At 44.4% G+C, this 16,493-nt stretch overlaps 2 protein-coding genes and 1 pseudogene across 8 annotated transcripts in view; 1 reads left to right on the top strand and 2 right to left on the bottom strand.

Annotated features, from left to right (window-relative positions):
• LOC107312593 (rho GTPase-activating protein 20-like) overlaps positions 1–6,158 on the top strand; it is a 32,897-nt gene extending 26,739 nt beyond the window's left edge. For all 7 annotated transcript variants that reach the window (XM_085544388.1, XM_015860162.3, XM_015860164.3 and 4 more), the window contains 3 exons: positions 1,231–1,420; positions 2,051–2,165; positions 2,634–6,158. In XM_085544388.1, the coding sequence (XP_085400514.1) occupies positions 1,231–1,420; positions 2,051–2,165; positions 2,634–4,360 (2,032 nt within the window). In that variant the 3' untranslated portion in view covers positions 4,361–6,158. The remainder of the gene's footprint in view (positions 1–1,230; positions 1,421–2,050; positions 2,166–2,633) is intronic.
• Positions 6,159–10,021: 3,863 nt separating this feature from the next.
• On the bottom strand, positions 10,022–13,523 carry LOC107312650 (adrenodoxin-like). The gene is made up of 4 exons (XM_015860274.2): positions 13,280–13,523; positions 11,612–11,736; positions 10,955–11,084; positions 10,022–10,711 (listed from the first exon to the last, which is right to left on the bottom strand). The coding sequence occupies exons 1-4, from the start codon at positions 13,456–13,458 to the stop codon at positions 10,591–10,593; spliced, it is 555 nt and encodes a 184-aa protein (XP_015715760.2). The 5' UTR covers positions 13,459–13,523; the 3' UTR covers positions 10,022–10,590.
• A 2,205-nt stretch (positions 13,524–15,728) lies between these two features.
• LOC116653446 (U6 spliceosomal RNA) lies at positions 15,729–15,796 on the bottom strand (annotated as a pseudogene).
• Positions 15,797–16,493: the final 697 nt, after the last annotated feature.

The following is a 16,493-nucleotide window of genomic DNA, read 5'->3' as shown; positions in this document are numbered from 1 at the left end:
GGATGAAAGTACAGCATAGGAAGTTCCGCACGAATGTGCGGGAGAACTTCTTTACAGTGAGGGTGACGGAGCACTGGAACAGGCTGCCCAGGGAGGTGGTGGAGTCTCCTTCTCTGGAGATATTTAAAACCCGCCTGGACGCCTACCTGTGTGATGTGGTGTAGGGAGCCTGCTTCGGCAGGGGGGTTGGACTCGATGATCTCTAGAGGTCCCTTCCAACCCCTACAATTCTGTGATTCTGTGATTCTGTGATCTTCTTGGAGATTTCTGTCCCTGCTCCAGGTCACAGTGGAGCTATTGCTGTTTGCCAGTGTCACAGAGTAAAGTATTTTCTTTTCAGTGGACTTTTGGTAACGTTTCTATTCCACAAAAAAATATCTTGATAAATTTGGTTTTTGATGACCATTTCAAATTATAAGAACAATCAAATGGATAAGTTGCAATAATTCAGACACTAGAAATACCTTAGGTTCCTTAGTGGAGTTAAATCTCAAACTATTGTAACTCTTCTTCTGTGTGCACAAAGTAAAGCTGATCATCATACTGGCAGTTTGAAGAAATAGCACTTCCAATATGATTACTGGAGCTTTGAAAGCAGCTTTACTGCCTTCAAACTGCTGCTCTGAGCAAGAATAGTCTATCAGCAGCAGGAGGAACATTCAGTACTCCAAATCTCTTCTAGTTAATGGTTCAGCTCAGTTTTTGAACCTTGACATTTGACCTGGGTCTCCTTGCACTGTCACTCTAGCTGAGACTCAGGTGGTGGCACTGTCTCATGTACTGATGGCATGGAGTTCCCTGCACCTTCTTTGGGTGGTCTTTGTTTTGCTAAGACATTGTGGGTCTTAGCAAAGTTCTGGGTATAGGTTCCTTGGCTGCTGAAAGCTCTGTGAGCAGAGTGGTTGAGCAATATGAGTGTGAAACTGTGACTCACACATGTTGTAAAGGATGGTATCTTACTTCATCATCAGATGAGAATATCTCAAACTTGTTACAAAAGCTTAGGGTGTGCCCCGGTGGCGCAGTGGTAGGAATGCCACGGTGCAACACAGGAGGCTCGAATCCCGGGGATTGGACTCGATGATCTCTAAGGTCCCTTCCAACCCGCACAAGACTATTATTATTACTATTACTAGGGGGCAGGCAGAAGCTTTGGGAAGCAGCCTCCAGTACTTGAAGAATGGATTTTTATGAACAGTGCTGTTTTTTCTGTTACCACTCTTGGAACAGCTTGGTCAACCAGCTCCCAGAGGCCAACCTTATCTTACTCAGACACCTCTTTGGAGTTCTTCATCACATTGAGCAGAATTCAGTCGTGAATCAGATGAATGCGTTTAACCTGGCTCTTTGCATAGCACCCAATATGCTGTGGCTACCTAGTCCCACAGGGCCTGAGGAGGAGAGCAAGTCTACAAAGAAGGTAATCTTACATTTTGCTTTGGTCTCATTATTGTTTACTATACTTTTACTATTTTTTATGGTAACTGTATTTTGTAGACTAAAGTAGTATCAGTGACACTGCCAGCTAAGTGGCATCTGGGCTTCACCCTTTCCCCTGTGCAGTCATGCTCAAGTTGATGGAGCATTTCAGCCACTCAGATTACATAGGGTAGAAAGGGAAGCTGTGATTGCTTTACCAGCAGAAATTCCTTTCAGGACAAACACACTGAAGAAAGATGGGGAAGCTGGAGTTAGATAGAGCTGTTTCATCTGAATCTAAAGCTATCCTGCAGTGACAAAGTATGCAATAGATGTGGTGGAGGGGAGGAGTCCTTGCTTGTAGTTTGTGAGGTGTTACTGACAGCAGGTAAAATCATAGAATATGCCATGTCTGGCTCACTTCTCCAGTTTACAAAGTTCATATCCTTGCCCCAGGTGTAGTTAATATAGAAATATTACTACATTCTAAACAACTTTTTGAACAAAAGATTCTATAGGAAATTGTATGTTTTTGAAATAAAAAGGATCTTTGGGGGAATTACTTGAATTGCATTATTCATCTCATTTAGATAATCAGTAGACTGACTTTGTAAATCCTTGTCTTTACCAGGTAGCCATGTTGGTACAGTTTCTGATTGAAAACTCAGCAGAGATTTTTGGAGGTGACATTGCTTCCTTGTTTCAAAGACCAGACAAAAATTCCACAAACTCAGAGGGATCTCTGGGTAAGTTGGTGGCCTTTGTTAAAATCTTAATAGTCAAACTCTTAATGCAAAGCAGTTTGTTCTTCCTCACATCTGCCAAAGGAAAGTGTTGTAAAAACAGCCATTTGATTTTCCCTTTTCCTGTCAGACACGGCTAAGAAATCAGAGGAAAGCAGAGGGCTGAATTCTCACAACCTAAATGTGTCCCTGAACATGGGACTTTTTCTGTGGCTGATGTTCAATCTATTCCAGACATTTCAGACTCAAGTACTATCACGAGAATTTATTGTAGCCTTAGCGATGGTGTGTCCCAACAATGTTTTCTTCCAGATTAATTATGTAGGGCTAAACAAAATGGTTGAAGGGGAACAGATTGACTTTTCTGTTAACTGTACTATGAGTTGGTAATGTTTCTTATACCTTGGCTGTAAAGCACTGTATGGAGTTAGGAGATATAGACAGTTAATTAATTAGTGTTCTCTGCTCTAGGCATGGCTCAGAATGGTGACTCCTCTGATGAGCTGGAATTCTCTGCTTATGACCTGGAAAGACCAAAGCATTCTCTGATGCCTAAAACAGATGATATTTTTGAATCACCCAGCGGCTTGTTACTTGATGAGGAGCAAGAAGACTGGGACTTGTTCAGTGAGATCACAGCCTGCTACCAAAGCAAAACCCAGAAGAATTCCAGTGCAGACAGCTATGACCTCCTAGAAGAGGAGGGTTCCTTCAGCTCCACTGGCTCAATTCGTTCACTCAGCCCAGCCAGGGACCGGTGCTCATCAGAGCCCAGTGTCTGCCTTAGCTCCCAGCTTCCTGCTCAGAGCCATGAGCCAGTGGCTCGCCAGTCTAGCTGTGATGCCACCATTATGCACAGTCACACAGACTACATCCACAGGCTCAAGCAACTGCAAGTAGAGAGCCAGAAATTGATTGATGAAGGCCTTAGCACTGGGGCTAATAAAGTCAGGCAGAATTTGTGGCAGCCACCTCAGGCCAGATCTAGGGTGAAGAAGCTCAGCTTTCAGAAATCCAGCCTGTCCAACAGGTCCAGCTTCTCTAGCCTGTCCTCCACCGCTACATCCCCATCTGCATCCTCGCTTAGCTCCCTAGACAGTGCTTTCTCATACTGCTCGGAGTCATCAGCTGTCAGTTCCACAGATGTGTCCTCCCTGTCATTTATATTTGGCACATCTGCAAGGCTTCATGCTGTGTCTCCCAAAATTGCCAAGAAGTCCCCAAAAGAGTGGCACAGGTCCTTCACCTCTCCTGTGCCTTTACAGCCATGTGACCTAGACAGTTTCCATGACTATAAACCCAAGGCGGTAGAGAGCAGACATTGTTCTGGGGAGAGGAAAAGTTTTCCTTCTGTCAGCAGAGCTGCAGCAGGAAGCCCACTAACCAACACTGACTGGGAGAAAGAGGAGAGACAGCTGGGAATTGAGGGAGTGCCTGATCTGAAGCTCCAAAGCCTGGATTGCCCCAGCGATCTAGAACAAAATCCTGAGCCTTCACCTGATGGCCCAGCCAGCAAGAAATTCCTGCAGATCAACCAGCAGCAACACAGGGAGAAGGTCGTGAAGCACATTGAAATCAGAAGTGTTGATGCCTGCTCTCCAAGCCAGGAAAGCCTGAAGCGCACCAAGATAACTTTTTACATGTCCCCAAATAAAGAATATTCTTGGGGATCACCAGTGGAAGAGGAGTGGCCCTTGGCAAACGCCAGCAGCAATGACTCACCCAGTAGCCACAAAGAGCAAAGTGAATCTAAGGGCTTGCAGACTGTGAGAGTCCATATTCCCCAGACAGTGTTTTATGGGCAGAGTACCCCCCTTGTTCTGCAGTCTGCCTCCAGGCAGATCCACTATGAGCCAACAATCCTGTTCTCACAAGCAGGGCACAAAGAGAGCCTCCCAAGTGCCTCCATTCCTAAGGAGCTGGAGAGCAAGCCAGTGGAGGTGACACAGGTGCCAGTCCAGAGCAAGGTTTTCAACACATTCGGCCACACCATCCGTATCATCCTCCCTGCTTCCATTCGAAGCACCATCAGGGAATATTTCAAACATGATGAAACCAAGACCTACCCCTTGGCTGAAGCAGAAGCAGTGGAGAATGAACTTCTTCGGAGCAGGACGGAGTGGCTCAGGAGCCAGCCACTGGCAGAAATGGCTGAAAAACATGATGCAATGGCTTTTGCAGAAGAGACATTTGTCTAGGGAGATGGCTGTGGAAGAACTGAATTTGTGTGTGTGTGTGTGCAGCAGAAAATATTCTGATCAAGGTGTGTAGTGGGCTGTCTTGAGCAGTAAGTGTGAAGTGGCACTAATGTGTATGTAATGTTGGGGTTTGCAGTTCATTCTGGTTGGGTTGTGAGTGTTGTTCTTTTTGTTACATTCTTTTTCTACTTGAGATACTTCACCAACGAGGTGTTGTGTTGAGGGATCTGAATGCCATCAGACTGTCCCTGAATTTGCTGACCTTGGCAGAGTCTGACTTCATTTCTTTTTGAAGCAGAAAAGGAAAAACTCTATTTTATTCAGTCACTAGCATGTACAGATGACTGGAGAACTGGGGCAGCAAATGCTCCAGCAGAATTAGTTGAATTTTAAGCTTGCGTGAAATTCTCCACTCTTCCCAGTTCATCACCACCATTCATCTAAAAGGAGATTATTCACATCCACCCCAGAAATCACTACTTCTCTTTGCTTATCTTCCTTTTGTTCCCCCAGGGGGGTAGAACTCTGTGTTCATTACTTCTTGCTTCAGCAGAACTATGAATGTTTCACTTCTGTGGCATCCTCTGGGAACAGCTGGGCCTTTCAGTCCTAGTAAGAAGTGACATCTTTTCTGTAACTGAGTGTGACAGTTCAGAACACCCTTTCCAGAAGCAGTGTTGGATGGGGATTGTAATCAAATTCCTAGTTATGCTGAAAGGGGCCCAGGCAGCAGTTGGTTTTAGCATGAAGTCATGGTGTTGTGGAAGTAGTCAGGAAAGCTGTGAAGTGGGTGATGCAGCAAAAGTCCCATTGGGCCAGGAAGCTGTCAGACAGTTTAATAAGCTGAGATTGTTCAGGTTTTAACAGTGCTGCTAAAGCTGTGTCAGAGAAATGCATTCCCACTCATCAAAATACTCTGCCCAGTGTGGTCTAGCAGAGTTAAGTATGGAGAAATGACAGGCAAGCATATAGCAGATGGCTGCTTGTATGGCACTAACAACATGCAGCCATTAGGATTTTACATCATTGTCGTGATGCCACTCAGGACAATGCTTAGAATAATTTTTGCCATAGTGTGACTTAGAGGACTGTGGTGCTTCCAGCCCAGCTCTAAAATAAGCAGAGAGCACCACAGTAGTTAGATAGGAGTTAAGAAAATGATGGGAAAATTCTCAAAGATTGAAAGACTCAGGATACGTCATTCACCCAGGGAGATAGCCCATCTCATCAGCTAACAGTGAATGGGTAAAAGACAGAAGAAACTCATGAATCTTAGTGATCAAGTGGTAGACTTTCTGAAGTACCCCTTTGAAAGTTGCTGAGTGTATGCCATCACCATCCTTGAGGGTTGCTTGACACCCATTGTTATTTAGCCCGTGTACAGAGTGAAAGCCATATCTGTAAATGACCAAGTGAGAATTCTGCAGGTCACTATCTGTGCCTGGGATCTGGTCCCAGATCTGAAATCTGAATTTATACTCTGTGATTCCCATGGGGATGGAGGGAAGCCCAGATTCCACAAGGTGTACAGAAAATGTTTCGTCATGTGCAAAGTGTTCAGCTCTCAGGTGCATTCTCTGTCCTGTCTCACTTTGGTGGGCCTTGTATGATGAACGGTGTATATAGTTGTAATGCAAACCACCTGCTATCATTTTCCTCACACAGGCACTAAGGATGCACAGTATTGTTTAGGTTTTGGTGGGGTTTTTTTTGTTTTGTTTTTTGTTGTTTTTTTTCCATTTTCCCCAGAACTATGGTTGTAACTATTTGAATAAAAGAGGCACAAGTTTGTTTGCAATGTAGTGGTTGCCTTTCATTCCCCTTGCTCCTACTTTACCATCCTTTCTGTACTTACATAGTCATGCTTGCAAAAGACCAAAGCATGCCATGAGGCATATGCTTCCCCCTCAAGACCTGCAAGGGTGGCCTGTGCTAACAGAGAACCCTCTGCCATCTCTATTTCTCTGTAGCCATCATTATTTAAGATTCTCCCTCAGGGAACCGGACCCAGACAGCCAAACAGCACTAAACAGAAGGCAGAAGATAACATTACTGCTGCTTTAACGAAGTGCAAAACTATCCCAGCTGCTGCCCCCTACCTGGAGATTTGGAAGCTTCTGTTGCTGCTGTCCAGGTCTGTGTATGACAGGTAAACTGAATCTGCACAGGCTTTTCGGGTACTTATGAGTAGGCTCAATCATCACTCTGGTTTATGTCTTTTCAGGAAGGTGAAACAGCACTAAATATTATGAGGGAGTTATCTGGACTTGGAAGGGAGATTAATCTGTGTTCCAAGCAGGGTGACAGATTGTAGACTGGGTCAGTGGCCAGGCTGGTTTTGGTTCAGACAAGGAGGACCTGGCCCAAATGCCAAGAAAGAGCTCTCAACTTGCGTCACCTAAAAGAATTATGAGCAAGTTAAAAAGAGATTTGTTTATAGAAACAAAGGGAGGGGCAAAACAAATTTTCCTCCTCTCATCTGAGGCTGCCTAATATGGGCACACTGCTGTGGACAAATCCTCTAACCCAGTGCTTAGTTATTATTAGATTTTTTTTTTTTTTTAAACAAAGGGAAATTATTAATAAACTAAATTGGACAAAATTTGTCAAACAAACAAACAAAAAAACAGAAAAACAAGCCCTGATCCCTGTGGGAGCACATGGCTGCCCTGCAGAGGCAGCACTGCAGTAGCACAGTCTGTTGATGAACACACAGTACCCAAGGAAGTATGCATTCTAGGTTTAGGAAAGCTGCACGTTAAATAAAACAGCTACTTTGGCAGCAAGAAAGTTTTTTGCCCAAGCTCCTGTTCCTATGGTTCATCACACTGTTTTTTAGCCTTCTCAATGAGCTTCAGTTACATACAGGGGAAATAGTTACCTGTGTGGTAAGTACAATTAATTTCAACATCACCTTTCGGCAGCCATCACTGTTTTCATATCCAATATTTTAAACTTTTTTTTACTGTTTATTGAGATCACATGCAGTAGCTGACATTACATGTGCTGTGAAAGCTGGAGCACTCATTTACAGGAGCCCAGGCACTCACGCAAAATGGCACTTCAGCTTTGAGAATATGAAGATGCTCCCCTCATTTTTGCAACTAATCCTACACCTGCTAAGTTAGCAGAAGCTTTCCCCTTACTTCCAGGTCAACAAAACACACTTACCCAATTAGTCATAGAATTCCTAGGGACAGAAGATCAAGAAAGCCCCTGAGAAAAATTTCACAGGACCCTGTTTGCTCAGAACAAATGATACCAAATACACATTGATTTGACCCAGAAAAGTGATGTTTTCCTTTAATGCGCAACTCTCGGGCATAGATACAAATAGGTTTTCCCTTCCCTTTCTGCACACTTTCAGATTAAAAAACAAAGAGATTTAGTGCAAATCATCTTGACAGCTCTGGGCCCTTCTGGAAACTGGCACTCAGTCAGCCATGTACTACTGTTGCCATCTGGGAAGCAAGGAGCGTTCTTGTTCCTGTTTCCACTTATAGATCAAGGCCAAGAAAGAGCAGCTCATTTGCCTTGTGACTCACACGCTTTAGCCTCTTCTCATTTCTGCTTGGCACGTATAATTTTGTTCTCTTATCCTGTAGGCTGACAGAAACTGTGGTGGAAGTGTCCAGGGGCAGCTACAGTTGTTTATTTCAACCATCTTGATTTCATTTCTGATGTATCTGCAGTCAGGAAAGTCAGGTCTCCATCTGATACTCTGTGGCACCTTTAAGGGTCAGAGTTGCCAAAGATTTTGATACCTAAATTTCAAAGCAAACAGCGACTGCACTGGAGAGGAGTGTGTCTGAAAGGGCTGAGTGGTGGCTGTCAAACAGCTATAACCTCAGTCATCATCCTAACAGTGCATGGCTTCATGATGGCTATAAAGAAATGTCATCTTTCAGCAACAAGCTGTGGTCCAGTTGCAGGCTCACAAACTGGAATCAGCCAATGAGTACAACTGCAAAGCCCCAGATGCTCTGATTTCAAAGGGGCAGTGGCAGCATCAGGAGCAAGAAGACCACACCTGCCGGCTTCACTGCTTTCATTAAATCTCTTTTGCAGCCTACAGTAAATCACAGACAAGCTTGCAGCACCTGGCATTTTTCCTACTGCACATCCTTCTCCTAGTTTTCTGGCATTCAATTTTGTATTGATTTTTGCATGATGGGTCAGAGCAGAAATTGAAGTCTGAGGTGGAAAAGTTACAGTGCATCACTGAGTAACACACTGACCCTCAACCACAGAGCCCATGGCAGAATTTCTCCTACCTGAAGAAGCATGGAGGTAGCACTGGAATTAGCAGCCATTGATAGCAGCTCTGAGGTGTCTCAGATACACTCTGACTGGCTTCTAAGAGATCGAGTAAGGAAGAACAGAAATATGATGCAGTCTGTAAAATTCGGGTTCAAGCCTCAACCTCTTCCTTCCCACCTGCCCTGGGTTTCGTGAATCGCCGGTGTACAACGAGCTCCACCTGGTGTCTGAGCGATGTCTCGGCCGTTACCATCCCTTGGACCCTGGCGTTCTGATGCGTTCTGATGGTCAGACACATCGCACAGCGTTGGTATTTAACAATAGAGACTAAAAAGCTGCGGGATGGGCAAAGACCATGTTCTCCTTTCTCTGAACTGTTTCAGGTGGATCCCGGCTTGCGAATCCAGCACAAACCCAGCACAAGGCTGGAGGATAATGCAGGAAATCTCCAGAAGGAGGCAGGTTCAGGAAACTGACCCAGACAGAATTATTTAATAAACACTTTTAAAGGATGTTTTCCACACTGCAGCAGGATGCTTAAGCTTGGATTTTGTAGTTCTTTAAAATCTAAAGGAGGATTTGTATAGCCAAATGCACCTGTCCTCTCGGTTCTGTCGAATGAGAGATATTACTCCTCTTTACAAAATCCATTTTCACCTATCTAATTATAACACTATAATGTGATGGAAAGCACAGAAATAATAGCAGAGTGGCAACGTATTTTTGGCTGTAGTAAATGAGGACAAAAGCAGCAGCTGTGGATGCTGAAACAAAGGAAGAAAAATTGTTTACATTTGGAAGGCCTCAGGTAGGCAGGGATCTCCAGCAAGATACCCTCATCTCCACTGCCAACCCTTAAATCAGGACTGGGAAGGGGTGGATCCTGACTCCATCCCTTCTATTACTCAGATATACTGCATGCACCTGAGCTCCCCTGGGCTGGCCCTGCCTTCCCACCAGGTGCTTCCATCACTGCTTCAGGCCTTGACTCAGCATTTCTGCTACATTTGGTTAGACGTCATGGATTCTCCACAACATTCAGATGGCAAGGTTGGCATATTTCCTCAAACACAAGGGAAGAAAAAAAAACAGCAGTCACATAATCTGGGACAGTAGTAGGTTACTACATCTAAATTCCCTTTAAACTAGTTCTAATAGTTCGTGTGCCCCGGTGGCGCAGTGATAGGAATGCCACGTTGCAACACTGGAGACCCTGGGTTCGAATCCCCCTGTGGCGCAAGTGGTAGAAGTGCCGCTCTGCTACACAGGAGGCTCGAATCCCAGGGGGTTGGACTCGATGATCTCTAAGGTCCCTTCCAACCCGCATGAGACTATGATACTATGATGATAGTATGATACTGCAACCAGTCTGATGTTACAAAGAAAGCACATACACAGATCTAAAAGCCTGATTATTAGTAGTTTATTTTATGTACACTGTAGGACATTAATGGGAAAATGTGATATTTGGAGAAATTAGCATAACACAACAATTCAGTGACATGCGTTCAAATGTTCCTGCTAAGCAGACCAAACTTGTTGGTGTTATCAAGCCAAGTAGTACGGTCTTGCATTTGGAACAGCTATCTCTTCTCAAGCTTCCCAAACTGGGAAAAATCTGCTCTGCAGTTCAGTAACAGAACATCACAAAATTCCCAGTAGCTACATAGAATAGTGGAATCCTTACATTTAAAAGGAGATGGTGAGTTACACACAGCCAGATGTTTGCTGCCACCCACCTGGGGAATTCATCTAGTTGAGCTCATGAGAACACTGAAGCACTTATTTAAAACTTGTGTTGAAAATCCTAGCATTAGCTCTGTTTAAATAAGAGATTACTGAACAGTCATATATACTACTATCAGACTTCTCTTGTCTACTGTAAATCAGCTGCAGAGTACTGCCATTAACATAAAGCAAAATGTCCCACCACACCTGAAGGAAACAGGCTTGGCAGGAGCTTTTTCCAGTTACTGTTTGCTTTGCTTTCCAACCTCCAGCTGACTCCTAATGTCTGATACTTCCACAGGGACCTGCACTGTCATACCATCCATAAACTTCTTAATGCGCACCTGGCATCCAAGGCGAGATCTGAGAAGAAAATATTCAGTGAGGTTCATTTATTTCCATAGTAAAGAAAGAAACTCCCAACTCACATTGGAATGTTTGGTCCAGGCTGGCTTTTCATAGAAGTAAAAGACCCAACAGAAAATGTTTCTAGAGGCACAATTGCAATAGAGAATAAACCTGTCCCTTTGGAAATGGGTGCCAAACAGGTGCTGAGAATCTATCTCAGGGTTTTGAGCATCTATTGCTGCCAGCAGGTATACTTACGTCTCAGTGAGCCCATATGCCAAGTCCAGCATGTCCATCTCTTCATCTGAGATGGCATCCAGCTTTTGAAAGACATCTTTCTCAAAGATGAGGTGACAGGTGGAGCAGGCCAATGTCCCTTCACATGCACCTGATGGAGAAGTGAGGGAGTGGTGGCAAATCAGAAAAAACATGAGGGTAAAGGGAGATGATCTTTGGAAATAGTGGGAGAAAAGGTCCTTTTCTCTAGGGCGTATCAAAAGAGACACCAGAAGACACAACAGGTGAAGATAAACTTCAGCCTGTCTCTACTCTGGGAGGATCACAGTTCTCAAATTCATACTTTAACTCCAAACAACTTAACGTGCCACTGGAGTTTCAGTGGCAGCAGGGTGGGTCAGTGTGGTAAGCCAGCCCAGCAAGCAGTTGCTGGGAAAGAGAACCTTGTCAGCAATAGATGCAAATTGGAAACCCATGTTTAAGCAGTTAAAGGAAAGCTGACTGCATAGCTAAGAGCTGATGATCAAATTAGCAAAAGAGATGTACGCATCCTCCCTATGCTCCATGGTCTCATCAGAACTCAGTACTGTGTATGCAGTTGAACTTTTACCAAGTACCCACTGGTCACAGCACAGACACAGAACTCCTCAGTGTACATACCCATCTGCAATCACCTACCAAATCCATCAATGGCCAAGTTCTGGTTGACTACCACTTCCAGCAGACTCTCCCCTTTTTTGGCTGTGGTTGTGAGTCTCTCTCCATCTCGATTTATGAAATGCACCATCACTGGATCTGCAGAGCTTTAGGAAAAGTTTGCAAAAATCAGAGGATCCCACATTCTCCTACACATCCACTGCCAAAGCCTTTTGGCTGAATACCAGAGCCATCACACTAGACAAGAAGATGTGCATACAAGCACTGTTTCTTGAAAGACTGCACTACCCATACTAGAAGACATTCAGGTTGTCAGCTCTCAGTGGGAACGCACAAATTAGAGCAGATCAAATCTGAGCTGACCCAAAGTAGTTCCCATTTTACCAGACTTCTCTCAAAATAGGCATTCAGCTGTGAGTAAATAAATGCAGAGGCTCTGCACAGCCTCTGCTTGTGCTGATGTGTTTGTAGGCAAGGAAATCTTTAGTACGTTGTGGAGCCTGGGATATTAATCCAAATGAAGTAATAACAAGACAAGTCCATGAGATCCAGTAGTAATAAGCAATAAAGGATGTTGTATTTCACACATTGTTTCCCACTCCCTTCCCAAGGAAATTAGTTGTTGACCACTCCTTTTCTGCTCTGTATACCTTCACAAAGTGCTCACTTCTTGTGTAAGCTCAATCACAGTGGGCTCTCATGTGATAAGACATGCTCAGCAACCATGCTGAGTAACCTCCTCTGTGCTGATGCAATCTTTATTTAGGAGAAATAGCTGATTGTGTTGACAGCCTATAGGATTTAATCTAGTAGTGTTAAGGACAAGGTCATCAGCATCACTTAGTGCTGACTTGTGGAAACTGCATCTACAAACAAGGGAGAAACAACATTCACTTCTCCTCCTCCAGATCAGGGCAACTTCTGATCAACATTCACAGCACAGTTCAATTCACAAACTCAACCGCCATGACAAACATGTCTCAACCTAAGTAAGCAGTCTCAGCAAAACCCAGCATGTGACACAACACTCAGAAGCCTAGCAGGGCATAGATTATGTGGTCTTGCCACCTACAACCACCATCTCAGCAGATGAGCATTTGATCTACATTCCCCATATCTTTGTCAGGACAAACATTCCAGGAAGGCACGGCAGCTTGCAGTGAGGCTTCCAAATGCCTAGAGAGGGTATTTTACCTCCTAGAGTGGCAAGACAATATCAGTTCCCCACTCTGCATTTACAGCAGCAGAGACAAGAGATGTGAGAGAATCTGCAATCCACAGAGCACCCCAGCGATCATCTCACCATCTGCACAGCAGGAATGCCCAGCTACCTGACCTGCCTACCATCCCCATTCCTCAAAGGCTTCATGGTCCCTAACGGGACCTAAATAGTACATGACCTCATGTGTCATGTTGCCACATGATTCATGCTTAGAATCCAGGTCACTAGCTGTGGCCTCGATGGCTCCAGAAGATTCCAGAAACAGGAGAGCAGTACCCCTCACATATCAGCTCCCTGAACCACCTTCATCCCATATCAGCATCTATTTAGCCACATCTACCACTCCCTTACAGTTTATGCTTTGCACCAGCTCCCTTCTGAGGGGAGCAAGGTAGACATCAGTGCATTTTTTCCTTCTGAAAAGGTACTTCCTAATGCAGTGATGAACAGTTCAGGATTTTACTCACCTTGATTCTCCAGGAGCACTCTGGAGCTTGCATGTAGAGCTGAAGCCTCTTCTTGACGCCTGCTTTGATCGTATGCAATTCTGCTCTGTCACCTCACAGAAATAAACAAAGTGAGTTTTACTCACTTTCAGTCCACTTAAAAAGGGCCGCATGAGCCCCGAGATGCCTTGAGCTATCATGCTACTGAGGTCTCCCTTTGTGTCTCCTGGAACGTCTTTTGTTGCAAGGCAAGCTGAAGTAAGAGCTGAAATATGGTCAAGAGGGGAAAAAGAAAAAGAAAAAAAAGAGAGAGAGAAAAGTTAGGACAGCCTCCCTGGGGAGGGAGGGATTGTGCATGAATCTTGCTGTTCTCCAGCCCACTTGTGTTTGCATCAGGGCACTCGTGGGTACTGAGGCAAGTATCGTAACAAGAATCATTTCCTCCCAAGGAAGATTCATCTTTTGTTTTGCCTTCCAGACTTCCCTCATAGGAACTAGCCCTAAATCCAGATTTTAGGAGCAGCACTCAGTGCAGAGCCTAACCACATAAGGGGACAGGGAGTATTGGGAGAGCAGAGTGATGGGAACACTGAAGGCCTGAATGATGGTAACTTGTGAAGAAAGGTGGGGGGCAATCAGTTCTTACACAAATAAGGTGAGAGGTAGACTTACTCAGACATCCTCCTGACATGGATACCACTTGGCTACGCCACTGCCTTCCCCAAAACTGCAGGTTCTCGGCTTTAGAATGTGAATATTCACTCACACACTTCCCAGGACAGGCATAAATAGCAGGCATAGTTCTTTCAGTTTTTGAATTCTCTGCTGGAAAGCATCACAGGAGCACAGATACATATCACATTAATGGATATTTCTTCCAGAGAAGAAACCTCCAGTTTGTTTCCTGAATCACTGACATCACTTCAGGGTAAACCACCTTTCCTGACAAATAAAATGCTGTAGAGGAGACAGTTTCAGTTTTTGACTTTTTAACATCTATTTATATTTTATTAGAACAGCTCTCATCTCAGGATCCTGAATTGGCCCTAACACCCAATTAACAGTTCACCATTTGTTAGGATTCTTGTCTTAATCAAGAGTTTTAATGAAGTGATATAACATTAGCCAGCATTAAGCAACAACTTTTGAAATTTGACTCTTTAATCACTCTGTACAGGAGAAAAAAGTTAAGGCATAAGAATGAGAATTGGCTGGAAAATGTTCCTCTGCATGCACGCACGCCCTGTACCAAATCCTGCTTTCACTTCTTAGGCACCATCAAGAAATGCAGCAGGCAACCCAGTGATCCAAACAAACAAATCACAGAGTGTCTTATCTCTCCAGCAAACACTGAAATGAGAGATAAACTAGATGTATGTGCAGCAGTTTTCACAGCAAGGACATTCATGAGTTTGCCTGGCACTGACCTCTCTCCTTGCCAGGAACTCAGAGCACAGAAAGAGGCAGGTCAATGTCACCAGATGGGAGAGAGGAGAGTACAGAGGGGGAAGCCACATCTAAGATCATCACATCCAATCCTGCAGGGAGGCATGCAGTGGTTTCCTTGTGAAAACAGAAACAACCATGCTAAGGTGGGATGGAATCATAGTCCTATACTGGGTTCAGATATCCTGTGCTAATATCTTTGTAACAGGGAGGAAAAAAGCCTGGTGTTGGTTTTTTTGTGTTCAAATAACTACCCGTTCCACAGGAAAATAAAAAGAGAGGAGATTAAAAGAGAAATCCCCACTTAAAGAAAAAAGCCCTTCAAAACGTTGCTTTGGAAGTCAGCACACTACGGGAACAACAGGCACAGCATAAATGAATCTGTAATTCTGTTTCATTAAAATTTGGTAAAAGTCAAATTTCCACCAGCAAACATGCATACATGCCTCTTCTTGCTCACCAGCAGATTAAGCTGCCATCAAAGCAGTGGTTGTATGATATCTTACCACACACTGGGAAGGAAGAGATTTTCTAGCCTGAAATGCATCACCCAGTTTCCTCTGCACCACAAAAAGGACAATTTCCTTTCCTCACAATCTAAGGGACACTCATAAAAAATTTCCAAGACACCTGTGAGGTGTCATTATCCCCCTATACCCCTGATTGTTGCATGGGAAGTAAACAGATTGGTATCAGCATAGTACTGGTCCAGCAAGACATCATGCAATAGTGTTGCAGCCCTCCAGAGCATGCTCAGGCTTCCTAGATACTAGATCTATCTCCTCCAACCACAGTTGGTTTCATATAATAATGCTTCATATAAATACATAGGCATATCATAGTATCATAGTCTCGTGCGGGTTGGAAGGGACCTTAGAGATCATCGAGTCCAGCCCACGGGATTCGAGCCTCTGTGTAGCAGAGCGGCACTTCTACCACTTGCGCCACAGGGGGGATTCGAACTCAGGGCCCCAGTGTTGCAAAGCAGCATTCCTACCACTGCGCCACAAGGGCACACTTAACAGCGCAGGGGCCATGCTAATCTTCTCTGTATCGTTCCTATTTTAGTATATGTGCTGCCCAAGCAAGCACCAGGCAGACTTGCACTTGTTCCTTTGGGTAGACACAGTGCAAACCAGGAGAGTTTTTCTATTACCTTTGTAGCTTCCAAGAGCCCATGAATGGATGGTGTAACATTACAAGTCTGCTGCCTCTTTGAAAGCAGATTAAGATCATGGCCTCATCTTCTAGTTATTAATATACATAGGTATGCAGCTCTGGGTTTGTGAGAGTAACTTCGCTACCACTGAATGAATATTTGATAAATTAAGGTAGGAATAAGTCCATCCTGAAAGGGAGTGGGAAGAAGAATCAGCAGAGGCAACCTCTCCAGCAGCTGAGCTTCCACAAGGACAGAAGGGAGAAGGGACAGAAATTATACACAGCAGAAACTACCCAGCCCTTACCCATGAGTGACCTGCAAGGTGTACAGATGCCAACCAGGTCAGCAAATTGTCACCTGCTTTCTCCAGTGAAAAACTGATACTTGATAAAATTTAGGTTCCTAACAGTGGAACTCCCAAAGTAAAGAAGTTCAGATAGAAGAATGGAACTGAGCAAATGCTCAATGAGTCACAACAAAGTTGAAGTCCAGCATTCTGTCCCAGTACGGAAGTGGCTCCATTATTGTTCGGAGGTTTGTGAAAAAGGCAAGGTGGCCTGGCCACGTGAAGGCAGAGCAAGGAGTCTCAACTGATTTCCATGAAATGGGCCACCAGACTCATCCACC

Source organism: Coturnix japonica, chromosome 4 (assembly GCF_054131305.1).
Source record: "Coturnix japonica strain WE chromosome 4, WE-NBRP24, whole genome shotgun sequence".
NCBI classification, from domain to species: Eukaryota; Metazoa; Chordata; class Aves; order Galliformes; family Phasianidae; genus Coturnix; species Coturnix japonica.
This window is presented reverse-complemented; position numbering and strand designations above follow the sequence as displayed.